This window comes from Schistocerca cancellata, chromosome 1 (assembly GCF_023864275.1).
Source record: "Schistocerca cancellata isolate TAMUIC-IGC-003103 chromosome 1, iqSchCanc2.1, whole genome shotgun sequence".
Lineage (NCBI taxonomy): Eukaryota > Metazoa > Arthropoda > Insecta > Orthoptera > Acrididae > Schistocerca > Schistocerca cancellata.
Window position 1 is genome coordinate 64014660 of NC_064626.1, and position 20603 is coordinate 64035262.

Sequence of the window (20603 nt, forward strand, 5' to 3'; positions counted from 1 at the left end):
ATTTAGCAGGCTTCTAAGCATTCAAACCAGCCAGATTTAATCACCACGAAATGGTTCTGGTACAGACACACGCACTGGTAGCAGTTGCAAAGTCTTTCGCAACCTGCCTAGAAGTCAGATGCCTGTTCCTTTTCCCCATTAAGGCTATGTAAGAATCCTTGCAGTGTGGTGGTCTGTCTACAACCACCAACACACTTTCACATAGTATTTCCATCTTCAGCATCCTTTTTAATCATGAAATGGTACTTCTGGACACACCCATTACTGTCACTGCAATAGTGACTCTTTGGCTGACTTTGAGCAGTCCAATTGCTTGTCCACGATCTTAAGCACTCAAATGATGTCTTGAAGACATGTTGCCATACAACATGGAAAGTCACACAAACTAGTTCCACAACCTTTGTACTGTACTTCATGAAAAGTCGAATGCATATGGAGCATTCATGCACAAGCTTCGCTGCAGTTAACACATCCTGTCCTCCACATTTCCTTCAATTATCATTGGTTGGGTGTTCCACAGTAAATGTTGGTTGTTCTGTGTCAATTGGCAGTTGTTCCTTAGCTAGTGTCAATTGTAACTTATCAGTTGTCAAGCAGTGTACCTCAACAGCTTATTAAACACAAAAATGACATAAATGAAAAATTCAACACCTTCATTGATACATTAAAACATTTTTTCCATTGCATTTCCACAAAAAATTGTAACTATAAGAGGGCAATACTATAACAAACAGCTGGATCACAATGGGAAAAGATCCTCACTTGAATTACACATATACTATAAAAATATTCCTCAGTACTAAAAAAAGTAATAAGAGCAGCAAAAATATAACACATAATGATGAATATATTTTTAATTCAGCAAATAAAGTGAAAACTATGTGGGGTATTACAAAAAAAACTGGGAAAAACAAGAGCCGCATGTAAAAATATAACACTAACACAAGAAAATAAAAAATATGTCAAACCAAACTACTTAAAAGAAGCCAACACATTTGACAACTTTTTCACAGGTGTTGCTGATAATACAATAAGATCAAACCATCAAACCAATGAATTTAAAATAAGTACATGTAGAGGACCAATATAGACAAACTCTATCTTACGCCTCTGTAGCGCAGCAGTAGTGCTACCGCCTACCATGCAAGGGGACCAGCGTTCGAGTCCCAGCAGAGGACTGGGTGTTGGATGTCCCTCATCATGCAAGTCACTGAAGTGGCGGTAACTAAAAAGACTTGCAATATGGCTGCCGAACCACAAAGAGGATATCCCAGCCAATAAATTCCATATGATCATTTCATTTCACAAAATGGAGTAGAAAAAGCATCAAAAGGACTAAGAAACCCCAACTATGTTGGCACTGGTGCTGTCTCTGCTACAATCTTAAAGAACAGTGTACCAAACCTAATTTAAGTACTAACAAATCAAGCAGGCATTTTCTCTAATGTATTGAAAACATCTAAGTTTATTTCAGTACATCAAAAAAGTGAGAGAAATAATGTAAATAACTTCAGACCCATCACAATTTCCTCTTGTATTTCAAAAATATTTGTAAAAATTATGTACATCAAACTCATGGGATTTGCAAATAAAAACAATATCGTATGTAATAAACATCATAGATTCAGAAATAAGAGGTCAACTATAACTGTTATTTATGAGTGCATTAATTGCATAAAAAGCCTGACCAACAAGTAACAGGAATTTACAGGAGTATTTATTGACTTACATAAAACTTTTGACATGGTGGATCATAAGATTCAGTTGGGTCAATCCATACCAAGTGGTCCAGTATTGGTTGCTTGACCATCTCAGAAAAAATTTTATATTTGCTGGGTGAATTCCCCAATGTTTAGTAGCCACAAAAATATTTTTTTAACAATTTATTGTTTATTATTTTGAAATGGCGACCATATTTGTTCCAGGCTGCATGCGTTTTTTTGTATTTGCAAGCATCTACATTTTTTACAATTATTCAGTAGTGGATTGTCCCAAGCCATTCAGATAAAATGCATTAGTTGAACACACTCTGGGCTACATATTAACATCATTATCACTTCGCTGAATGTATTCTTTAATAGTTCAAAGTTATCAGCCACAAATTTAAAAAACTCAATTTCTGAACAGTAGTTTTCCAAAGAAAGACTAATTTCTCAGCTTTAATATTTTTCTGTTATTACACTGTATAGTATAGTTACTTTTTATAGAGTATCAATGGTGAGCAGCTTACACTTTAAAAAATATACTATTTTAAAAATTTTTTTTTTTTAATTTTGCCTTTATGTGGCCTGCAATATTTTTGTTGGGGACCAGATAAAAATTTGAAAATTTCACTGTTAATGGACCTTCAACATATCAAACTTCAGTATAAATTTCAACTTTGAGATTCAATTGGAAGTTATGGAAGAAAGATTACAAACACGAGTCAAAAATACGGTTTTTAACATCTGCAATATCTGGTAGGCTAATCAAATAAAGTATACCAATTGCATTATGTAACACACTACATTACACTAGCTAATGATTATTTGTTGAAACAATGATGTGGTAATTGGTTCAGCAGGCTAATAATTGCATCTGCAAGCCTATATAAGTCTGGTTGTTGTCTTCTCCCTTACACCAACAATTGTCTACTCACACTTCAAGAACTTCTATCTAAATAAGCTAAGTATGTTTGGAGTGTATCCTAAAGACATTACATTAATCGAAGATTACAGTGAAGAAGAAAAAGTGTTGTTTTACTTACGACTTGGCCCAGAGGTCAAATCAACATGCAAGTACCATGAAACGAACTACTTAAAAAAATTTCATCACCTTTTTGGCCAATCCTGCATGGACCCTTTTGAGAAACATAAGAAACCTATAACAAAAGGTCTGCGAGAAATAACATTTGATCATTACTCTAAAAATAAAAGCCCTTTTGTCAATCTCATACCACGAAAATCATTGTCTCCATCATGTTATTCAAAGATATTTGTAATTCACAACAGAAAGGACAGTGAAACCTCAGATACAGAATTTTGTGACTTATCAGCAACCATTAAAAAAATAGATACAGCTTGTGAATTCCTGGGTATATCGCCTGCTAGTAAAATTAGAAAACTAAGTCAAGATGAAAGACCAAGTGTCTTGAATACAAAAATTGAGAAAGTGGCAACTACAGTCAAAAAGAATTTGGAAGCTTCATTTCAAAATAAAATTTGTACTAAAACAGATGGAAGTTACACAACTTCACCAACCGAATATGATGATTTGATAGAAAAAATAAAAACTAAATGCAGTACTTCAAACAAAGAGGATAAAATTAAGATTATCAGTTTACTGCCGAATTCCTGGAGTCGAGCAAAAGTCAGTGATGAATTTAATGTGCCAGAACGTCTTGTTAAGTTAACAAGGCAATTAGTAAAAGAACGGGAGATTTTACCAGCATTACAAAAGAAAAGTGCATCTAATTTGGGAGATGAAAACACAATCAATAAAGTTATTAAGTATTATGACGATGAAAATAACAGCCGTTTGCTGTCTGGCAAAAAAGGCTGTGTTTCTGTGAAAGAAAATGATTCAAAGATTCAAAAACAAAAAAGGTTAATATTGTGCAATTTAAATGAACTATTCACTGAATTTAAAGAAGAAAATCCTGACATTAAAATTGGAAGATCAAAGTTTTGAGAGGTGAGACCAAGATGGTGTATTGTTGCAGGGGCATCTGGCACCCATAATGTTCGTGTTTGTTTGTATCATCAGAACATAAAGTTGACGATAGATGGGGCCAATCTTAGAGTTGACTATAAAGACCTTTTGGAAGTTGTAGTATGCAATATTGACAGTTACAATTGTATGATCAAGGAAAAATGTGAAGATTGTCCAGGCAAACAAGCCTTACTTGACAAGTTTGAAGAATCCAAAGACGACAATTTGATGGCTGACAACATAAAATACAAACAATGGTTGACACAAGACAGAAATGAAATGGTGAAAGTCATAAAATCATGAGAAGACTTGTTTGAAGTGTTGGTAACTAAGCTTGAAAATCTGAAAATGCATCATTTTATTGCAAAAGCTCAAAGTAAATTTTTGAAAGACAAAAAGCAAACCTTGGCAGCTGATAAATGCTTAGTTCTTGCTGACTTTTCGGAAAATTATTCCTTTGTTGTTCAAGATGAAGTACAAGGGCACCACTGTGTAAATAAACAGACCACAGTTCATCCATTTGTATTCTGTTGTTAAGATGAAGATAAACTAATGAACCACAGTTTAGTGTCATAAGTGAGTACCCTGAACACAACACTACAGCATTGCACATTTTCAACTAAAACTAACAAACTACATTAAACAGCACCACCTTTCCATAAAAAAACTGATTTACTTATCGGATGGGGCAGCAAGTCAATATAAAATCAAAACAAAAATTATTAACATCTCCTTTCATAAAGGGGATTTTGGGTTTGATGTAGAATGGCACTTTTTTGCTTCATGCCATGGGAAGAATGCTTGTGAAGGTGTCGGGGATACAACAAAGCGAGCTGTCACAAAAGCAAGTCTGCAGTGGACCGATGACGATCATGTCATAACACCTCAGGAAATGTTTGAACTCTGTAAAAAACATGTCAAAGGAATCACCTATGTTTTTGTGCAATGTGAGGAAATACAAGAAGTCTATGACAGTTTCTTGAAGGAAAGGTACAACACTTGCCACAAGATTAAAGGCACTCGATCTTTTCATTGTTTTGTAACCCATTCAAGCAACTTACTGAAGTGTAAGATCTCATCAACTTCATCTGATAGTGAACTTCATGAGTGTGGAAAACTTGTACAACTGGTTCCTCAAAATAAAAACATTGTGGCTTGTGTTTACAATGACCAGTGGTGGATTGGCGAAGTTGATAATATTGACTGTCAAAAACAAGATGTATATGTTGTATTTAAAAAAAATTGAGAAAGATCAAGTTTGGATGACACTTAAAAATGTACTAAGGAAGCTGTCTCCCATGGAATTTACAACTGCGAATGGGCAAACTTATAATCTAACACCCAAACTGAGTGAACAAATTTCTCAAATGTTCAATGAGCGATGTACTAAAAACAAATAACAAAGAGAACAATATAACGTAATTAGTAGGCTTATTTTCAATACAAAAAGTAAGTAATCATAGATATGATTAACTTATATACTGTAACTGATATATTTTATTCCATAAGCCTAGATATCGCAGATTGACTACAGGGTTATAAACACAAAGTCAAATAGGGGTAGCTTTAATAATGAATAGGAAAATAGGAATGCGGTTAAGCTACTACAAACAGCATAGTGAACGCATTATTGTGGCCAAGATAGATACGAAGCCCACACCTACTACAGTAGTACAAGTTTATATGCCAACTAGCTCTGCAGATGACGAAGAAATTGAAGAAATGTATGATGAAATAAAAGAAATTATTCAGATAGTGAAGGGAGATGAAAGTTTAATAGTCATGGGTGACTGGAATTCGAGTGTAGGAAAAGCGAGAGAAGGAAATGTAGTAGGTGAATATGGATTGGGGCTAAGAAATGAAAGAGGAAGTCGCCTGGTAGAATTTAGCACAGAACATAACTTAATCATAGCTAACACTTGGTTTAAGAATCATGATAGAAGGTTGTATACGTGGAAGAACCCTAGAGATACTAAAAGGTATCAGATAGATTATATAATGATAAGACAGAGATTTAGGAACCAGGTTTTAAATTGTAAGACATTTCCAGGGGCAGATGCGGACTCTGACCACAATCTATTGGTTATGACCTGTAGATTAAAACTGAAGAAACTGCAAAAAGGTGGGAATTTAAGGAGATGGGACCTGGATAAACTGAAAGAACCAGAGGTTGTACAGAGTTTCAGGGAGAGCATAAGGGAACAATTGACAGGAATGGGGGAAAGAAATACAGTAGAAGAAGAATGGGTAGCTTTGAGGGATGAAGTAGTGAAGGCAGCAGAGGATCAAGTAGGTAAAAAGAAGAGGGCTAGTAGAAATCCTCGGGTAACAGAAGAAATATTGAATTCAATTGATCAAAGGAGAAAATATAAAAATGCAGTAAATGAAGCAGGCAAAAAGGAATACAAACATCTCAAAAACGAGATCGACAGGAAGTGCAAAATGGCTAAGCAGGGATGGCTACAGGACAAATGTAAGGATGTAGAGGCTTATCTCACTAGGGGTAAGATAGATACTGCCTACAGGAAAATTAAAGAGACCTTTGGAGATAAGAGAACCACTTGTATGAACATCAAGAGCTCAGATGGAAACACAGTTCTAAGCAAAGAAGGGAAAGCAGAAATGTGGAAGGAGTACATAGAGGGTCTATATAAGGGCGATGTACTTGAGGACAATGTTATGGAAATGGAAGAGGATGTAGATGAAGATTAAATGGGAGATACGATACTGCGTGAAGAGTTTGACAGAGCACTGAAAGACCTGAGTCGAAACAAGGCCCCCGGAGTAGACAACATTCCATTGGAACTACTGACGGCCTTGAGCAAGATGTATGAACCAGGCGAAATATCCTCAGACTTCAAGAAGAATATAATAATTTCAATCCCAAAGAAAGCAGGTGTTGACAGATGTGAAAATTACCGAACAATCAGTTTAATAAGCCACAGCTGCAAAATACTAACACGAATTCTTTACAGACGAATGGAAAAACTAGTAGAAGCCGACCTCGGGGCAGATCAGTTTGGATTCCGTAAAATACTGGAACACGTGAGGCAATACTGACCTTACGACTTATCTTAGAAGAAAGATTAAGGAATGGCAAACCTACATTTCTAGCATTTGTAGACTTAGAGAAAGCTTTTGACAATGTTGACTGGAATACTCTCTTTCAAATTCTAAAGGTGGCATGGGTAAAATACAGGGAGCGAAAGGCTATTTACAATTTGTACAGAAACCAGATGGCAGTTATAAGAGTCGAGGGACATGAAAGGGAAGCAGTGGTTGGGAAGGGAGTGAGACAGGGTTGTAGCTTCTCCCCGATGTTATTCAATCTGTATATTGAGCAAGCAGTAAAGGAAACAAAAGAAAAATTCGGAGTAGGTATTAATCCATGGAGAAGAAATAAAAACTTTAAGGTTCGCCGATGACACTGTAATTCTGTCAGAGACAGCAAAGGACTTGGAAGAGCAGTTGAACGGAATGGATGGTGCCTTGAAGGGAGGATATAAGATGAACATCAACAAAAGCAAAACGAGGATAATGGAATGTAGTTGAAATAAGTCGGGTGATGCAGAGGGAATTAGATTAGGAAATGAGACACTTAAAGTAGTAAAGGAGTTTTGCTATTTGGGGAGCAAAATAACTGACGATGGTCTAAGTAGAGAGGATATAAAATGTAGACTGGCAATGGCAAGGAAAGTGTTTCTGAAGAAGAGAAATTTGTTAACATCGAGTATAGATGTAAGTGTCAGGAAGTCATTTCTGAAAGTATTTGTATCGAGTGTAGCCATGTATGGAAGTGAAACATGGACGGTAAATAGTTTGGACAAGAAGAGAATAGAAGCTTGCGAAATGTGGTGCTACAAAAGAATGCTGAAGATTAGATGGGTAGATCACATAACTAATGAGGAGGTATTGAATAGAACTGGGGAGAAGAGGAGTTTGTGGCACAACTTGACAAAAGAAGGGACCGGTTGGTAGGACATGTTCTGAGGCATCAAGGGATCACCAATTTAGTATTGGAGGGCAGCGTGGAGGGTAAAAATCGTAGGGGGAGACCAAGAGATGAATATACTAAGCAGATTCAGAAGGATGTAGGTTTCAGTAGGTACTGGGAGATGAAGAAGCTTGCACAGGATAGAGTAGCATGGAGAGCTGCATCAAACCAGTCTCAGGACTGAAGACCACAACAACTAAAAAACATATTTTTGTCTCGTGTTTGTAATTTTTTTTCCATAACTTCCAATTGAATCTCAAAGTTGAAATTTATACTGCAGTTTGATATCATAAAGGTCTATTAACTGTGAAATTTTCAGATTTTTATCTGGTCCCCCAACAAAGACAAAGCAAGCCACAAAATGGAAAAATTTTTAAAAATCAACTTTTTAAAATAGTGTACATTAAAGCTGAGAATTTAATCTTTCTTTGGAAAACTACTGTTCAAAAATCGAGTCTTTTTTAAATTTGTGGATGATAACTTTGAACTACTAAAAATATATTAAAGAATGCATTCAGCTAAGCGATAATGATGTTAATTTGTACCCCAGAGTGTGTTCAACTAAATGCATTTCATTTGAAAGGCATGGGACAATCCACCACTGAATAATTGTAAAAAATGTAGATGCAAATACAAAAAAACGCATGTGGCCTGGAACAAATATGGTCGCCATTTCAAATAATAAACAATAAATTTTTCAAAAAAATATTTTTGTGACTACTATACATTGGGGAATTCACCCAGCAAATATAAAATTTTTCCGAGATGGTCAAGCAACCAATTATTTTTTTCTTGGACCATTGGTATGGATTGACCCAGCTGTCAAAGCTTGAAAAATATGGTATTCAAGGTCTGTCCAATGATTGGACCTGTTCCTTCCTTAGCAAATACAAGCAACCAGTTTGCATCAAGCACACGAATGTCAACCTAAATGTGTGCATCATGCACACAAAGCTCTACCAAAAAACAATTTTGTCTGACTATAAACTAATTAAGTATGGTGCACCCCAAGAAACAGTAATGGAACCTATTTTATTCCTGCTGCACATGCGAGGGGTGTTTGAAAAGTCCGCGCAAAGTCTGAGAGATGGCACCAAATGGCAAAAATGGCAAAAAAAAGTATAGAGGTCATGTTTAGTTAGTAGCATCTTCAGAAAGAATGCACACCAAGTTTCAGCCATATTGGTCTATTTCTATGTGTTTGGCATTTGTGTTAATCAAGGAAGTCGAGTGACTGTCAAAAAATGGACGAAAAAGAATTTCGTGTGGTGATTAAACATTACTTTATGAAAGGCAAAACGCCTCAGGAGACTAAAGAGAAGCTTGATAAACATTATGGTGACTCTGCACCTTCGATTAGAACAGTTTATAAGTGGTTTCAAAATTTATGGAGTGGCCAGATGGGCACAAGTGATGCTGAACGTTCTGGACATCCTGTGGAGGTTACGGCTCCAGAAATCATTGATAAAATCCTTGAAATGGTGATGGATGACAGAAGAGTTAATGTGCATGAGATTGCTATTGCTGTGGGCATCTCGAATGAACAGGTACATAATATTTTGCATAAACATTTGGACACGAGAAAGCTATCCGCAAGGTAGGTTCCGCGATTGCTCACGCTTAACCAAAAACGGAATCATGTGAAGTGTTGCAAGGATGGTTTGCAGCTGTTCAGGAAGAATCCACAGGGGTTTAAGCATTGTTTGGAGAGTGGTAGAGACTTGCCATCGGCAAGGTGACCAACTGCTGGTGGGGTGCAACGCCAATACCCACAACCTAGTGTGGGGCAGCGAGGGCACCAACAGTAGAGTTGAGTACCTTCTTGAATTCCTCTTAGCTAACAACTTAGAGGTCCTGAATAGGGGCAATGAACCTACATTCAGGAATAGCAGAAGGGAAGAAGTAATTGACATAACATTTAGTTCCATGACGATGGGTAGCTATGTCAAACAATAGCGTGTGGTGTTGGAGCCACCCTCATCGGACCACATGTACATTAAATTCAAGGTTGAAATAGGAATCAGACAGATCATGACTTATAGCAATCCCAGGAAAACAGACTGGGAGACATATAGAAAGGACCTTGACTTAGGCTTATCCAAAATTAAAACCACGATACGGGAGCCAGTAGAATTTGAGGAAGTAGCAAAGGCCTCTGCCATAGTGACCTCATATCAGGACAACTGCACAATCACCAGGGGGAAAGTGCACAAACAGGAGTGTTCCTTGGTGGAATAACAAATTGGAAATGCAAAGAAAACTGGTACGGAGACTGTTCAATTTGCGAGACGTAAAGGACAATGGGCTAAATATCGTGAGGCCCTTGTCAGTTACAATCTTGCAATAAGACAAGCAAAAGAGGCATCCTGGAAGGCATTCTGTGAGGAAGTGGAAGGCACGGCTGTACAAGCCAGACTTCACAAGATCCTCACTAGAGTACCAAATAATCCAGGAGGTACATTGAGGAAGGAGGATGGGGAATATACAAAGACAGCACATGAGAAGCTGGAATTGCTCCTCAAAACTCACTTTCCTCAATATGCTCTGCCGGATAACACAGACCAGTATATGATCCCAGAGAGATAACGGTTCTCAGGCACTCGAAAAGAGGGCTGGGAATCGGGTAGGAGTGTGTGAACTTCAACAAAATCCAGTGGGCGGTGGGAACATTCCAGCCGTTCAAGTCACCTGGCCCAGATGGAATTTTTCCAGTTCTCCTGCAACAGGCAGGAGGAGAGCTTATAATAGTCCTATGCAGGCTATTCAGGGTTAGCTTAGCAGTAGGAATCATTCCCAATGTTTGGAGGGCAGTGAAGGTTGTCTTCATTCCAAAGCCAGGGAGAATTGATCATACCAAGGCCAAGGATATCTGTCCTCCTCCATTCTCAAAACATTGGAAAAACTGGTTAATGTATATGTTGGGGAGAGGAGGCTAAGTAGGGTCCCTCTACACCTGAACCAACACGCATACCAACCAGGTAAATCACGTGAGACAGCTCTCCCCCAACTTGTTGGGAAGATGGAAAAAGCACTTCACTTCCAAGAAATAGCCCTCTGCATCTTCCTGGATATCAAGGGGGCCTTTAGTAACATGACCTTCGATTCTGGCAGCAGAGGTGCATGACCTGGGGACCACTATATGTAGGTGGACCAGAGCAATGCTTAGTGGAAGGTAGGTAGAGGCTACCATGATGAATGAAAAGATGGTAATTAAGACCACTAGACACTGCCCACAAGGAGGAGTTTTGTCTCCTGTATTGTGGAATCTAGCGGTGAACGAACTCATTGAGGAACTAAATTCCAGACAATGCTTCTGCCAAGGATACGCAGATGACCTTGTCATAGTAATACTTGGCAAATTCACTGACACAGTCAGGAATATGACACAAGGAGGGTTGAACATTATGCAAAAATGGTGCATTAAACAGGATCTGAGAGTTAATCCTAAGAAGACTGTTGTGGTGCCATTTACAAAGAGACATATTCAGCATGCAGGTTGGAATCTAAAGCTCTTCGATGAAACTCTACCCGTGAAGGGGACAGTGAAATATCTAGGGGTAACCTTGGATGAGAAGCTAACTTGGACCCCTCATATTAAGAGTATCTGCTCCAAGGCAAAAAGCACTTTAGTGAGTACTAGAAGGGCTTTTGGCAAAAAATGGGGCCTAAGCCCCAGGGGTATGCACTGGATATACACCACAGTGGTTAGACCTAGGATTTCCTATGGGGCTGTAGTGTATTGGAAGAAGGTAGAAGAGCAGGTCGCTGCTAAGGAGCTTGCTAACGTGCAGAGATTGGCCTGCTTAGCCATAATGGGTGGAATTAGCATCACACAAACCGCTGGAATGGAATCCGTGCTGGATATGCCTCCACTTCACCTTTGGGTTAAGCTGGGGCATACAGACATAAAACTGGCCAAAACTGGGTCTCATTCAGATATGCAGAATCACACACTAACATAGTGAGTGAGGTAAATATAGGTATGGCTGGGGAAGTGCCTGCCGGCTATCTAACAACTTCCAACTGCTTCGACAAGTCTTAGAACATAATAACTGGAAGTAGGGAGCAGCGGGAGAAAACAGTTCAGCACTGTATGGGGGACATCAGGTGGTTCACCGATGGGTCAAAAACAGATCAAGGCATTGGGGCAGGGTTGTAAGGGGTTCAGCCAAGACTGGAGAGCAGCATCTCCTTAGGAAAACTGGCCTCTGTATTCCAAGCCGAAATTACTGCAATCAGGGCATGTGTGGAGGAGAATATGAGTAGGTGCTACAATGAACATAGCATCTGCATCTATTCAGACAGCCAGGCAGCTCTGAAATCATTGGCAGCTCCTGCAACAAGATCTAAGATTGTTGCAGATTGTTGCAGGGAACTGGTGGAGCTAGGGGGAAGCAATAGAGTGTACCTAGTGTGGGTTCCTGGCCACTCAGGGATCTGTGGCAATGAACAAGCCGATAGATGGGCTAGGATGGGGGCAACAACTCCATTTATTGGACCGGAACCTGTCTTGACAATCAGAAAGGCTATGATCAAATTAGAACTACGGAACTGGCTTAGGAAACAGCATGTAGGATATCGGACCAAGGTCCATAAACAAAAACATGGTAAGGTAATAATGCCCAAGCCATGTTTTAAAAGAAGCTCTATAATCCTCTGATTGAACAGGAAAGAGATCAGACTCATGACTGGACTGATGACCGGACATGGGAACTTCAAAAAACACCTACACACAATGGGTATAATGGAAGAGGACCTTAAATGTAAGATCTGTGATGAGGGTGAAGAAACTGCATCACACCTAACCTTTGAATGCATGGGATTGGAGAGTAAAACATACATAATCTTTGGGACAACTAGACCTGAAGAAATTGTCTAACAAAAAACTGGTATGGGGACTCCTTGCACTATTTAAGGGCACTGGTTGGCTTTACTAGATATACAGGGAGCAATACCGCACAATAAACCTAGTTTCGGTGAGGGCAGTGGCGGGTCAGACCTAAGCTGTTTTAGCTCCCCTGTTAAAATCAATCAATCAATCAATCAATCAAGCATTGCTTCGTCACTGTGGATGAAACATGGATACATTACTATACTCCTGAGACCAAACAACAATCTAAACAATGGGTTACCAAGGGAGAATCTGAACCAAAAAAAGGCGAAGACCATTCCTTCAGCCAGAAAGATTATGGCGACTGTCTTTTGGGATTCACAAGGGATAATCCTCATCGACTATCTGGAAAAGGCAAAGCTATTACAGGTGCATATTATTCATTGTTATTTGATCGCTTGTAAACCGAGCTATATGAAAAACGCTGTCAATTGGACCGCAAAAAAGTCCTTTTCCCTCGCGACAATGCACCAGCACACACCTCAGCAGTAGTGGTCGTAAAAGTAATGGAAATAGGTTTCCACCTCATTTCACATCCCCCCTATTCTCCAGACTTGGCTCCCTCATACTACTATTTGTTCCCCAATTTGAAGAAATGGATGGCGGGACAAAGATTTTATTCAAACGAGGAGGTGACTGCAGCAACTAATAGCTATTTTGCAGACTTGGACAATTCCTATTATTCAGAAGGGATCAACAAATTAGAACAGCATTGGACAACGTGTATAAGTCTAACAGGAGACTATGTCGAAAAATAAAGAAAGCTTTACCCCAAACACGTAAGTAGTTTTTGTTTTTGCACGGACTTTTCAAACGCCACTCGTAAATGATCTACGCTTTCATTTAGGTGCTCATAAAATGATCATATTTGCACATGACATCACAATTCTGTTAAAAGGAGAAAGTAAGGAAGAATTACAGCAACCAGTAAACTCTGTCACAAAACAACTTGGCAACTGTGCAAGGAATAAATCAGATTCTAATAAACAGTAAAAAAAAAAAAAAGATTCCAATAAAATTCCACAATGCTGCACACAGGGATATGGATATCCACAATGATGAACAAGTTGTTAACAGTATGAGAACCAAACTCTTAGGAGTATGGCTGCAAAGCTATGTAAACTGGAATAAACACATTCTACATGTATTCTCTGGACACCGCTGCGAAGTGCACGGCAGAAAGTACGTCCCATTGTATTAGTTATTGGGGTTCCTCCCCATTCCATTCGCATATGGAGATTGGTAAGAATGATTGCTGAAATGCCTATATCCGTGCTGTAATTAGTCAAATGTTGTTCTCACAATCTCTATGTGAAAGATAAGTAGGGGGTTGTAATATATCTCTAGAGTCATCATTTAAAGACAAATTCTAGAAACTTGGAAAGAAGGATTTTCCTAGATAATTTATGTCTATCTTCAACAGTCTGCCACTTTAGTTTACTCCGCATCTCTGTGGCATTCTCCTACATGGGGAAAAAAAAAAAAAAGAAACCTGTGATCACTTGTGCTGTCCTACTCTATATGCATTCAATATCCCCTGTTACTCCTTTTCGGTACAGTTCCCACACACTTGACAAATTCTCCAGAATGAGTTGTACGAGTGATTTGTAAGCAATCTCCTTTGTAGACTGATTGCATTTTCCCAGTATTTTACCAATAAATCAAAGTCGACTGCCTGCTTTGCCCACAACTGAGCCTGTGTCATCAGTCCATTTCATATCCCTAAAAAGTGTTACACCCAAGTATTTGTATGAGTTGGATGATTCCAACTGTGATTCACCGATATTAAAGTCGTCGGTTTTCTTTTGTTGTTGTTGTTGTTGCTGTGAAGCGCACAATTTTACATTTCTGAACATTTGTAACAAGTTTTCTGTCTCTGTGCCACTTTGAAATCTTATCAAAATTTGACTGAATATTTATGCAGCTTCTTCCAGTCAGTACTTTGTTGCAGATAACTGTATATCTGCAAAAAGTTGAGATTACTATTAATTTTGTCGGCAAGGTCATTAACAAACAACATGAACGACACGTACCGAATATAATTGTACTTATTACAATACATGTAAATGTAGTACTTAGTCAAATGCTTGCTGGAAATCAAGAAATGCTGCATCTATCTGACTTCCTTGATCCAAAGCTTTCAGTATGTCATGTGAGAAAAATGTGAGTTGGGTTTCACGTGATTGATGTTTTTGGAATTCGTGCTGATAGGCACTGAGGAGGCGATTCTGTTCAAGATACCTCGTTATGTGTGAGCTCAGAATATGTTCTAAGCTTCTACAACAAATTAATGTAAAGGATACTGAACAGTATTTTATGGATCGCTTCTATTACCCTTCTTGTAAATGGGTGTGACCTGTGCTTTCTTCCAACTACTGGACACGGTTTTTTGTTCAAGAGATCTACGACAAATTATACTTGGGGGGGGGGGGGGGGGGGGGCCTAACTCAGTGACAAATTCTGTATAGAATCTGACAGAGATGCCATAAGGCCCTGGAGCTCTGATCAATTTCAATTATTTCAGCTGTTACTCAACTCCACTGATGTTAACACTTATTTCACTCAACTTTTCAGTGATATGGAGATTAAATTGGGGCAATTCTCGTGAGTTTTACTTTGTAAAGGAAGATTTGAAAACACAGTGAAACATTTCAGCTTTTGCTTTGCTTCCTTCAATTTCGCTTCCTGTCTCATTTGCTAATGACTGGACATTAACTTTGGTTCCTTACCATATGATAAGAATTTCTTTGGGTTTTGTGAAGGATCATTTGATAGTATTCTACAGTGACAGTCACTGAAGGCTTCTCACATTGCTCTGTTGACAGCCAAATGCATTTCATTCTGCATCTCCCTCTGAATAGCAATATGTTTTTTTTTTTTTTTTTTTTTTTTTTTACCTATTACGCAGTAGTCTCTGTTTCTTTATACATTTCTTTAAAGAGCTTGTATACCATGGAGGGTCCCTTCCATAATGAACAGTGCTACTGTGCACATATCTATGCAGCAATGGTCAATTATTCTTTTAAACTTGAGTCATAGTTAGTCTACATCTCCTGAACTGTGCTACAAGTTTCAAGTTCCACATTGAGAAATGACACTATTGCTTTTTACTCCAGTTTACTGGACATATACAGGATGTTACAAAAAGGTACGGCCAAACTTTCAGGAAACATTCCTCACACACAAATAAAGAAAACATGTTATGTGGACATGTGTCCGGAAACGCTTAATTTCCATGTTAGAGCTCATTTTAGTTTCGTCAGTATGTACTGTACTTCCTCGATTCACCGCCATGATTTCATACGGGATACTCTACCTGTGCTGCTGGAACATGTGCCTTTACAAGTACGACACTACATGTGGTTCATGCACGATGGAGCTCCTGCACATTTCAGTCGAAGTGTTCGTACGCTTCTCAACAACAGATTCGGTGACCGATGGATTGGTAGAGGCGGACCAAATCCATGGCCTCCACGCTCTCCTGACCTCACCCCCTTGACTTTCGTTTATGGGGGTATTTGAAAGCTCTTGTCTACGCAGCCCCAGTACCAAATGTAGAGACTTTTTGTGCTCATAATGTGGATGGCTGTGATACAATACGCCATTCTCCAGGACTGCATCAGCGCATCAGGGATTCCACGTGACGGAGGGTGGATGCATGTATCCTCGCTAACGGAGGACTTTTGAACATTTCCTGTAACAAAGTGTTTGAAGTCACGCTGGTACGTTCTGTTGCTATGTGTTTCCATTCCATGATTAATGTGATTTGAAGAGAAGTAATAAAATGAGCTCTAACATGGAAAGTAAGCGTTTCCGGACACATGTCCACATAACATATTTTCTTTCTTTGTGTGTGAGGAATGCTTCCTGGAAGTTTGGCCGTACCTTTTTGTAACACCCTGTATATCTGTCTACTTTTTTTAGTTGTCCTATGTAATTTGGTAATAACTGTTGTCACAACCGAATCATGGTCACTGATACCAGTGAATACCTCAACACAAAACTCAGCAAGACATGCTTCCTTCTTTGCACACTAAAATCCTGCTGTAATAAGAAAACCCCATTGAATGCAGATGACACTGTGGAAACAAAACACCAACCAGTGAAGTCTGTTTTTTATTCCTTGGAAGAGTAACTGCTTTTGAGAAATGTATGTTTATTCTTTATTTTTCTTTAGCATTGTCACTTGCGACTGTAAGCTAACTAAATAAATGTCTCACAGTATATGTATGTTTGATTTCTGACCCACAATGCCTACTTTCATTCTTGCTTTAAATATGGGGCCACTTTTCAGAGAAAGTGCAAAGCAGCTATCAGCACTTCTGAACTGCAAAACAGGGCTATTAGAATCGCGTTTGGTTGTAAATCTAGAGATACATGTAAACTTCTGTTTAAGAAATATGTGCAGTGTGCAAACTGCTGAAAAGGTTGATGAGGAAAAAGTCATTGAGTGGTTGCAAGCTGACTTTATTATTCCAATATTAAGCATTTTGGACAGATGCATCATCAGGTATCTGTAGTGTGTGCCAACTGCTTGAGCCTATGCACCATTTTTAATTTTTCTTCTCGCAAACATACATTCAGAATTTGTCTTTAAATCAGCGTGCACTCAATGAAGAATTATTTAACTTACATATAACCCAGATCAGGTCGACAGAAGCGTCCGATCCCACGCGTCTGCTTTGACCCGTGACGTAAGGGTGTTGTCGTGTGTGACGCCATGACGGCGCGGAGTTTGGTTTGTGAGTGTGGCGTGTTTGTAGATGTCGTCGTGTTGTGGTTTGATGTGCTCTCTGGTGGTATGTTCAGGGTTTTCGTTTGTGTGGTGTAATGGGCTCAGTTTCCTTTTGCTCATTATCCAGAATTGTTCAAGTGTCGGCTGTGTTTGTATTGGAATTTGCTTCAGTGAGTTAACGATTTTGTGTGGAGGTTAATTTAGTGTTGTTTGCTGTACATCGTGTGGTAATTTTAGTAAAATTAATCACTTGTTGTTTTTGTTCAGGAATGGATATGACGGATAAAATTAACAGTGCGCAGGTCAAGGGAAGTGTTCGATCCCAATGTGTGGCTGTGTATGTTGATATTGGTATCGGGAGATGTTTTTGAGCTATACAGGCCAAGGGAAGTGTTTGATCTTAATTTATGCGATCGGGAGCTGCTGTTGAGCTATATAGGTCAAGGGAAGTGTCCGATTCCAGATGATATTGTGTTTAGTGGTATTTGGGGAGTTTTGTGAAGTCGGTTTTTTTCATCGTTTTGTGTGGTTTTGTATGGGGGTGGGTGTCTAAATTTGTTTATATTTAGTTTGCCCCCACCCAAAAACACCCCATTTCCCGCGCTTGTCCCGTTAGTGTCATTAGGCTTTTTGTGGAAAGTGTGTGTGTGTTTGTTTTTTGATGTATTTTCGTCTTCATAATGTGTACGTTCCGACTTTATATGCGCCATATTGGAATGATCGATTTCAAAACATTTGGAGAAATTTTAAAGTTATCTTCATAGCAACACTGCTTTTACCCCTCTGAAGAATATTTACATCTGTGAAGCATACTCTATAAATACTTAATGTATATGGTGTATTGTCATCTTAAATAACTATGTACAGAAATTACTTTCATATGTATAAAATCATGTGTCCATGTCTTATGCACATGCTGCTTTGTAGACAACAAGACCAATAAAATATGATCTAAGGTCTACAGGAAACAGAAAGAAAATTCATAATGAAAATTAAATAAAAATAAATAAAAGCAACTAGCATTAGTTTAAAATAAAGACTGTCTGAAAGATTCAAAAACTGTTTCAAACAGTCTCGTCATTTAATCTGTTATCATTTTGTATAACAATATAAAAATTCTTTGTTTTAAACAGATGCTAGTTGCTTTTATTTTTTATTTATTTTTCATTGTAAGTGGATCAATAAAAATAAAAAATGGTGGTGGTGATGATGCATTAATAAATGTGACAAAAGTGGTGTAAGAAGTAATGATTCTTTTTAAAGAAGGTTACATCATTACACCAAGTTTTCTCTATCCTACCGGATGCCATCTTCGCTTTTTCTATGATAAATGTCACCAGTTTTGAGTAGACTGTCTGTACTATTGACAAACATGTGCTACAAAATCACAGGACTTAAAAGGGTATATGGGCAATAATGATACCACATATATATTGCAAAATGATAAGAATGCAACCATAGTACTGTAAGAACACAGTGTGAAGACCATAAAAGCTGGAGCATAATTTTCAACAATTAAATTTCAGGGAATATTGTGCTGTTCTGTACAAACAGAAACTCCTGAGGAAAAGTCATGAAGCCTCTCTCCCTAAACCATTGCTTTCATAACAATTAGAAGATGATGAAACATTCCAGCCTGATTTTCAATTGTTTAAACATTTATAACTGAAATATATTGTGACATTTGCGATCAATAGAGTCGGTTATAAAAAGATTAAATCACAGTTGAGCTCTGTCAAGTAAACACTGCAGTGTGAATGGCTGTTCATGAAACCTGTACTTAGAAATGCCTAACTCAAAAATGGTGTTGAGATCCCAAAACAGCTGCTGCCCCAAAAATGTTTATTATTCTGATACAAAATAAGTTATACCAGTTAATTAAATTGGAATGTGTAGTAGGTCTAAGTGAAGCACGGAAGCAATAATGTTTTCTATATGTTACTGTACCTGTCCCATTGTGTGGGTACTGTATCGAATCCTTCAACTACCCCCACAGGCAAAAGTTACAGGAAGAGAGATCAAGCGGTCTTGAAAACTTGGAGATTTACTGCCTTAGCTTTCTGTCCTCTCTTCACAAAACATCTCAAGAACTCTTGCAAAAGCTTCAAGTGCAGTGTGAGTTGTCACTTTATTGAGTGTGTGTCTGGTTTGGTAATGATCTCTTTCCTATTCATATTATATAGTCATGGAAGTGCGAAAACATTTTTCGTGCCAATTTTATTTTGACCACCTTGTATTTACCTTGGTATCCTCTGATATTGCAACTTGGCTCAGACGATGAAGCAAAGAGGAGTCTGGATGGTGCTGCCGGTTAATAGCTTCAACTACTACATCTCCCGGATGTCTCTGTAGATGATGCCGTCCGAAAGGCACAAACTCCTACAACAAAATATGCGTAAAGTTTGGTGCCCGAAACGTAAACAAACGCTGTATCAACTGTAGCCATGCCTACCTGTGGTTCAGATGCGGCAATCATGATATCCTCCTCGTTGTCCAGATTTGCTGTCACCTTTTTGACGTCAAATAACTTCCTGCTCTACTCAAAAATAAAAATTTGCGTTGAAAACTACGCATAACCTACTTCATAATCAAGCAAGCGGCACTTTTGAAATGCGCGTGCTCTGTCTCTAACACGAGTACCAATAATGAAAATCAAACTCAGCTGTCAAAAAGAGCTGATCTTTATTTCTTTCAGCCGCTGGACGTGCCATCAATAGGATATTTAATATTTACCCACGTTATAAATAATCACGTCCAAACAATTATAAACAAATAATATTTATATTTGTCCAAAGTACACATCCGTTGTGTTACAGTTACACAGTCTGTGTATACATATATATGGCAACTCGTAATCTTTTAGTTATTCTTTCTCTAAATTAATTACGGATAGGTCGAACCAGTCTTTATTTTCCATCGAAATATAAAATGTGACATCTGTAAGAAATATGAGCACACTTAAAGAAAAGTGATTCACCAGTCGACCTAGTGGTTTGCTTTCGCATCAAATCAAAATATTTACAAGAAGCTGTGCTTTATATCCATTTTTTTCATTTATTTTTAGCACACACACACACACACACACACACACACTAACGTGAACACCTGCTCTTTTATTGGGATCCGCTGTTATTATTAAATATTATATCTTTCTTCATTTTGCCTCGCGAACGTATCATCACAATGAACAGTACGTAGACCGCCCCCCCGCAATCTATCAGTCAGTAAATTAATCACAATCTATCAGTCAGTAAATTAATCAATCATGAGCTGATTCCTCAAATATATGTCTA

The 20603-nt window shown here is 38.3% G+C and overlaps 1 protein-coding gene across 2 annotated transcripts in view; it reads right to left on the bottom strand.

Moving 5' to 3' along the window:
- The window catches only part of LOC126164949 (anaphase-promoting complex subunit 1), a 361025-nt gene extending 341082 nt beyond the window's left edge, over nucleotides 1-19943 (bottom strand). For both annotated transcript variants that reach the window (XM_049920281.1, XM_049920280.1), the window contains exons 1-2: nucleotides 19763-19943; nucleotides 19552-19689 (exon numbers count right to left, since the gene is read on the bottom strand). In XM_049920281.1, coding sequence (XP_049776238.1) covers nucleotides 19552-19689; nucleotides 19763-19786 — 162 coding nt within the window. In that variant the 5' untranslated portion in view covers nucleotides 19787-19943. The remainder of the gene's footprint in view (nucleotides 1-19551; nucleotides 19690-19762) is intronic.
- Between the last annotated feature and the right edge of the window lie 660 nt (nucleotides 19944-20603).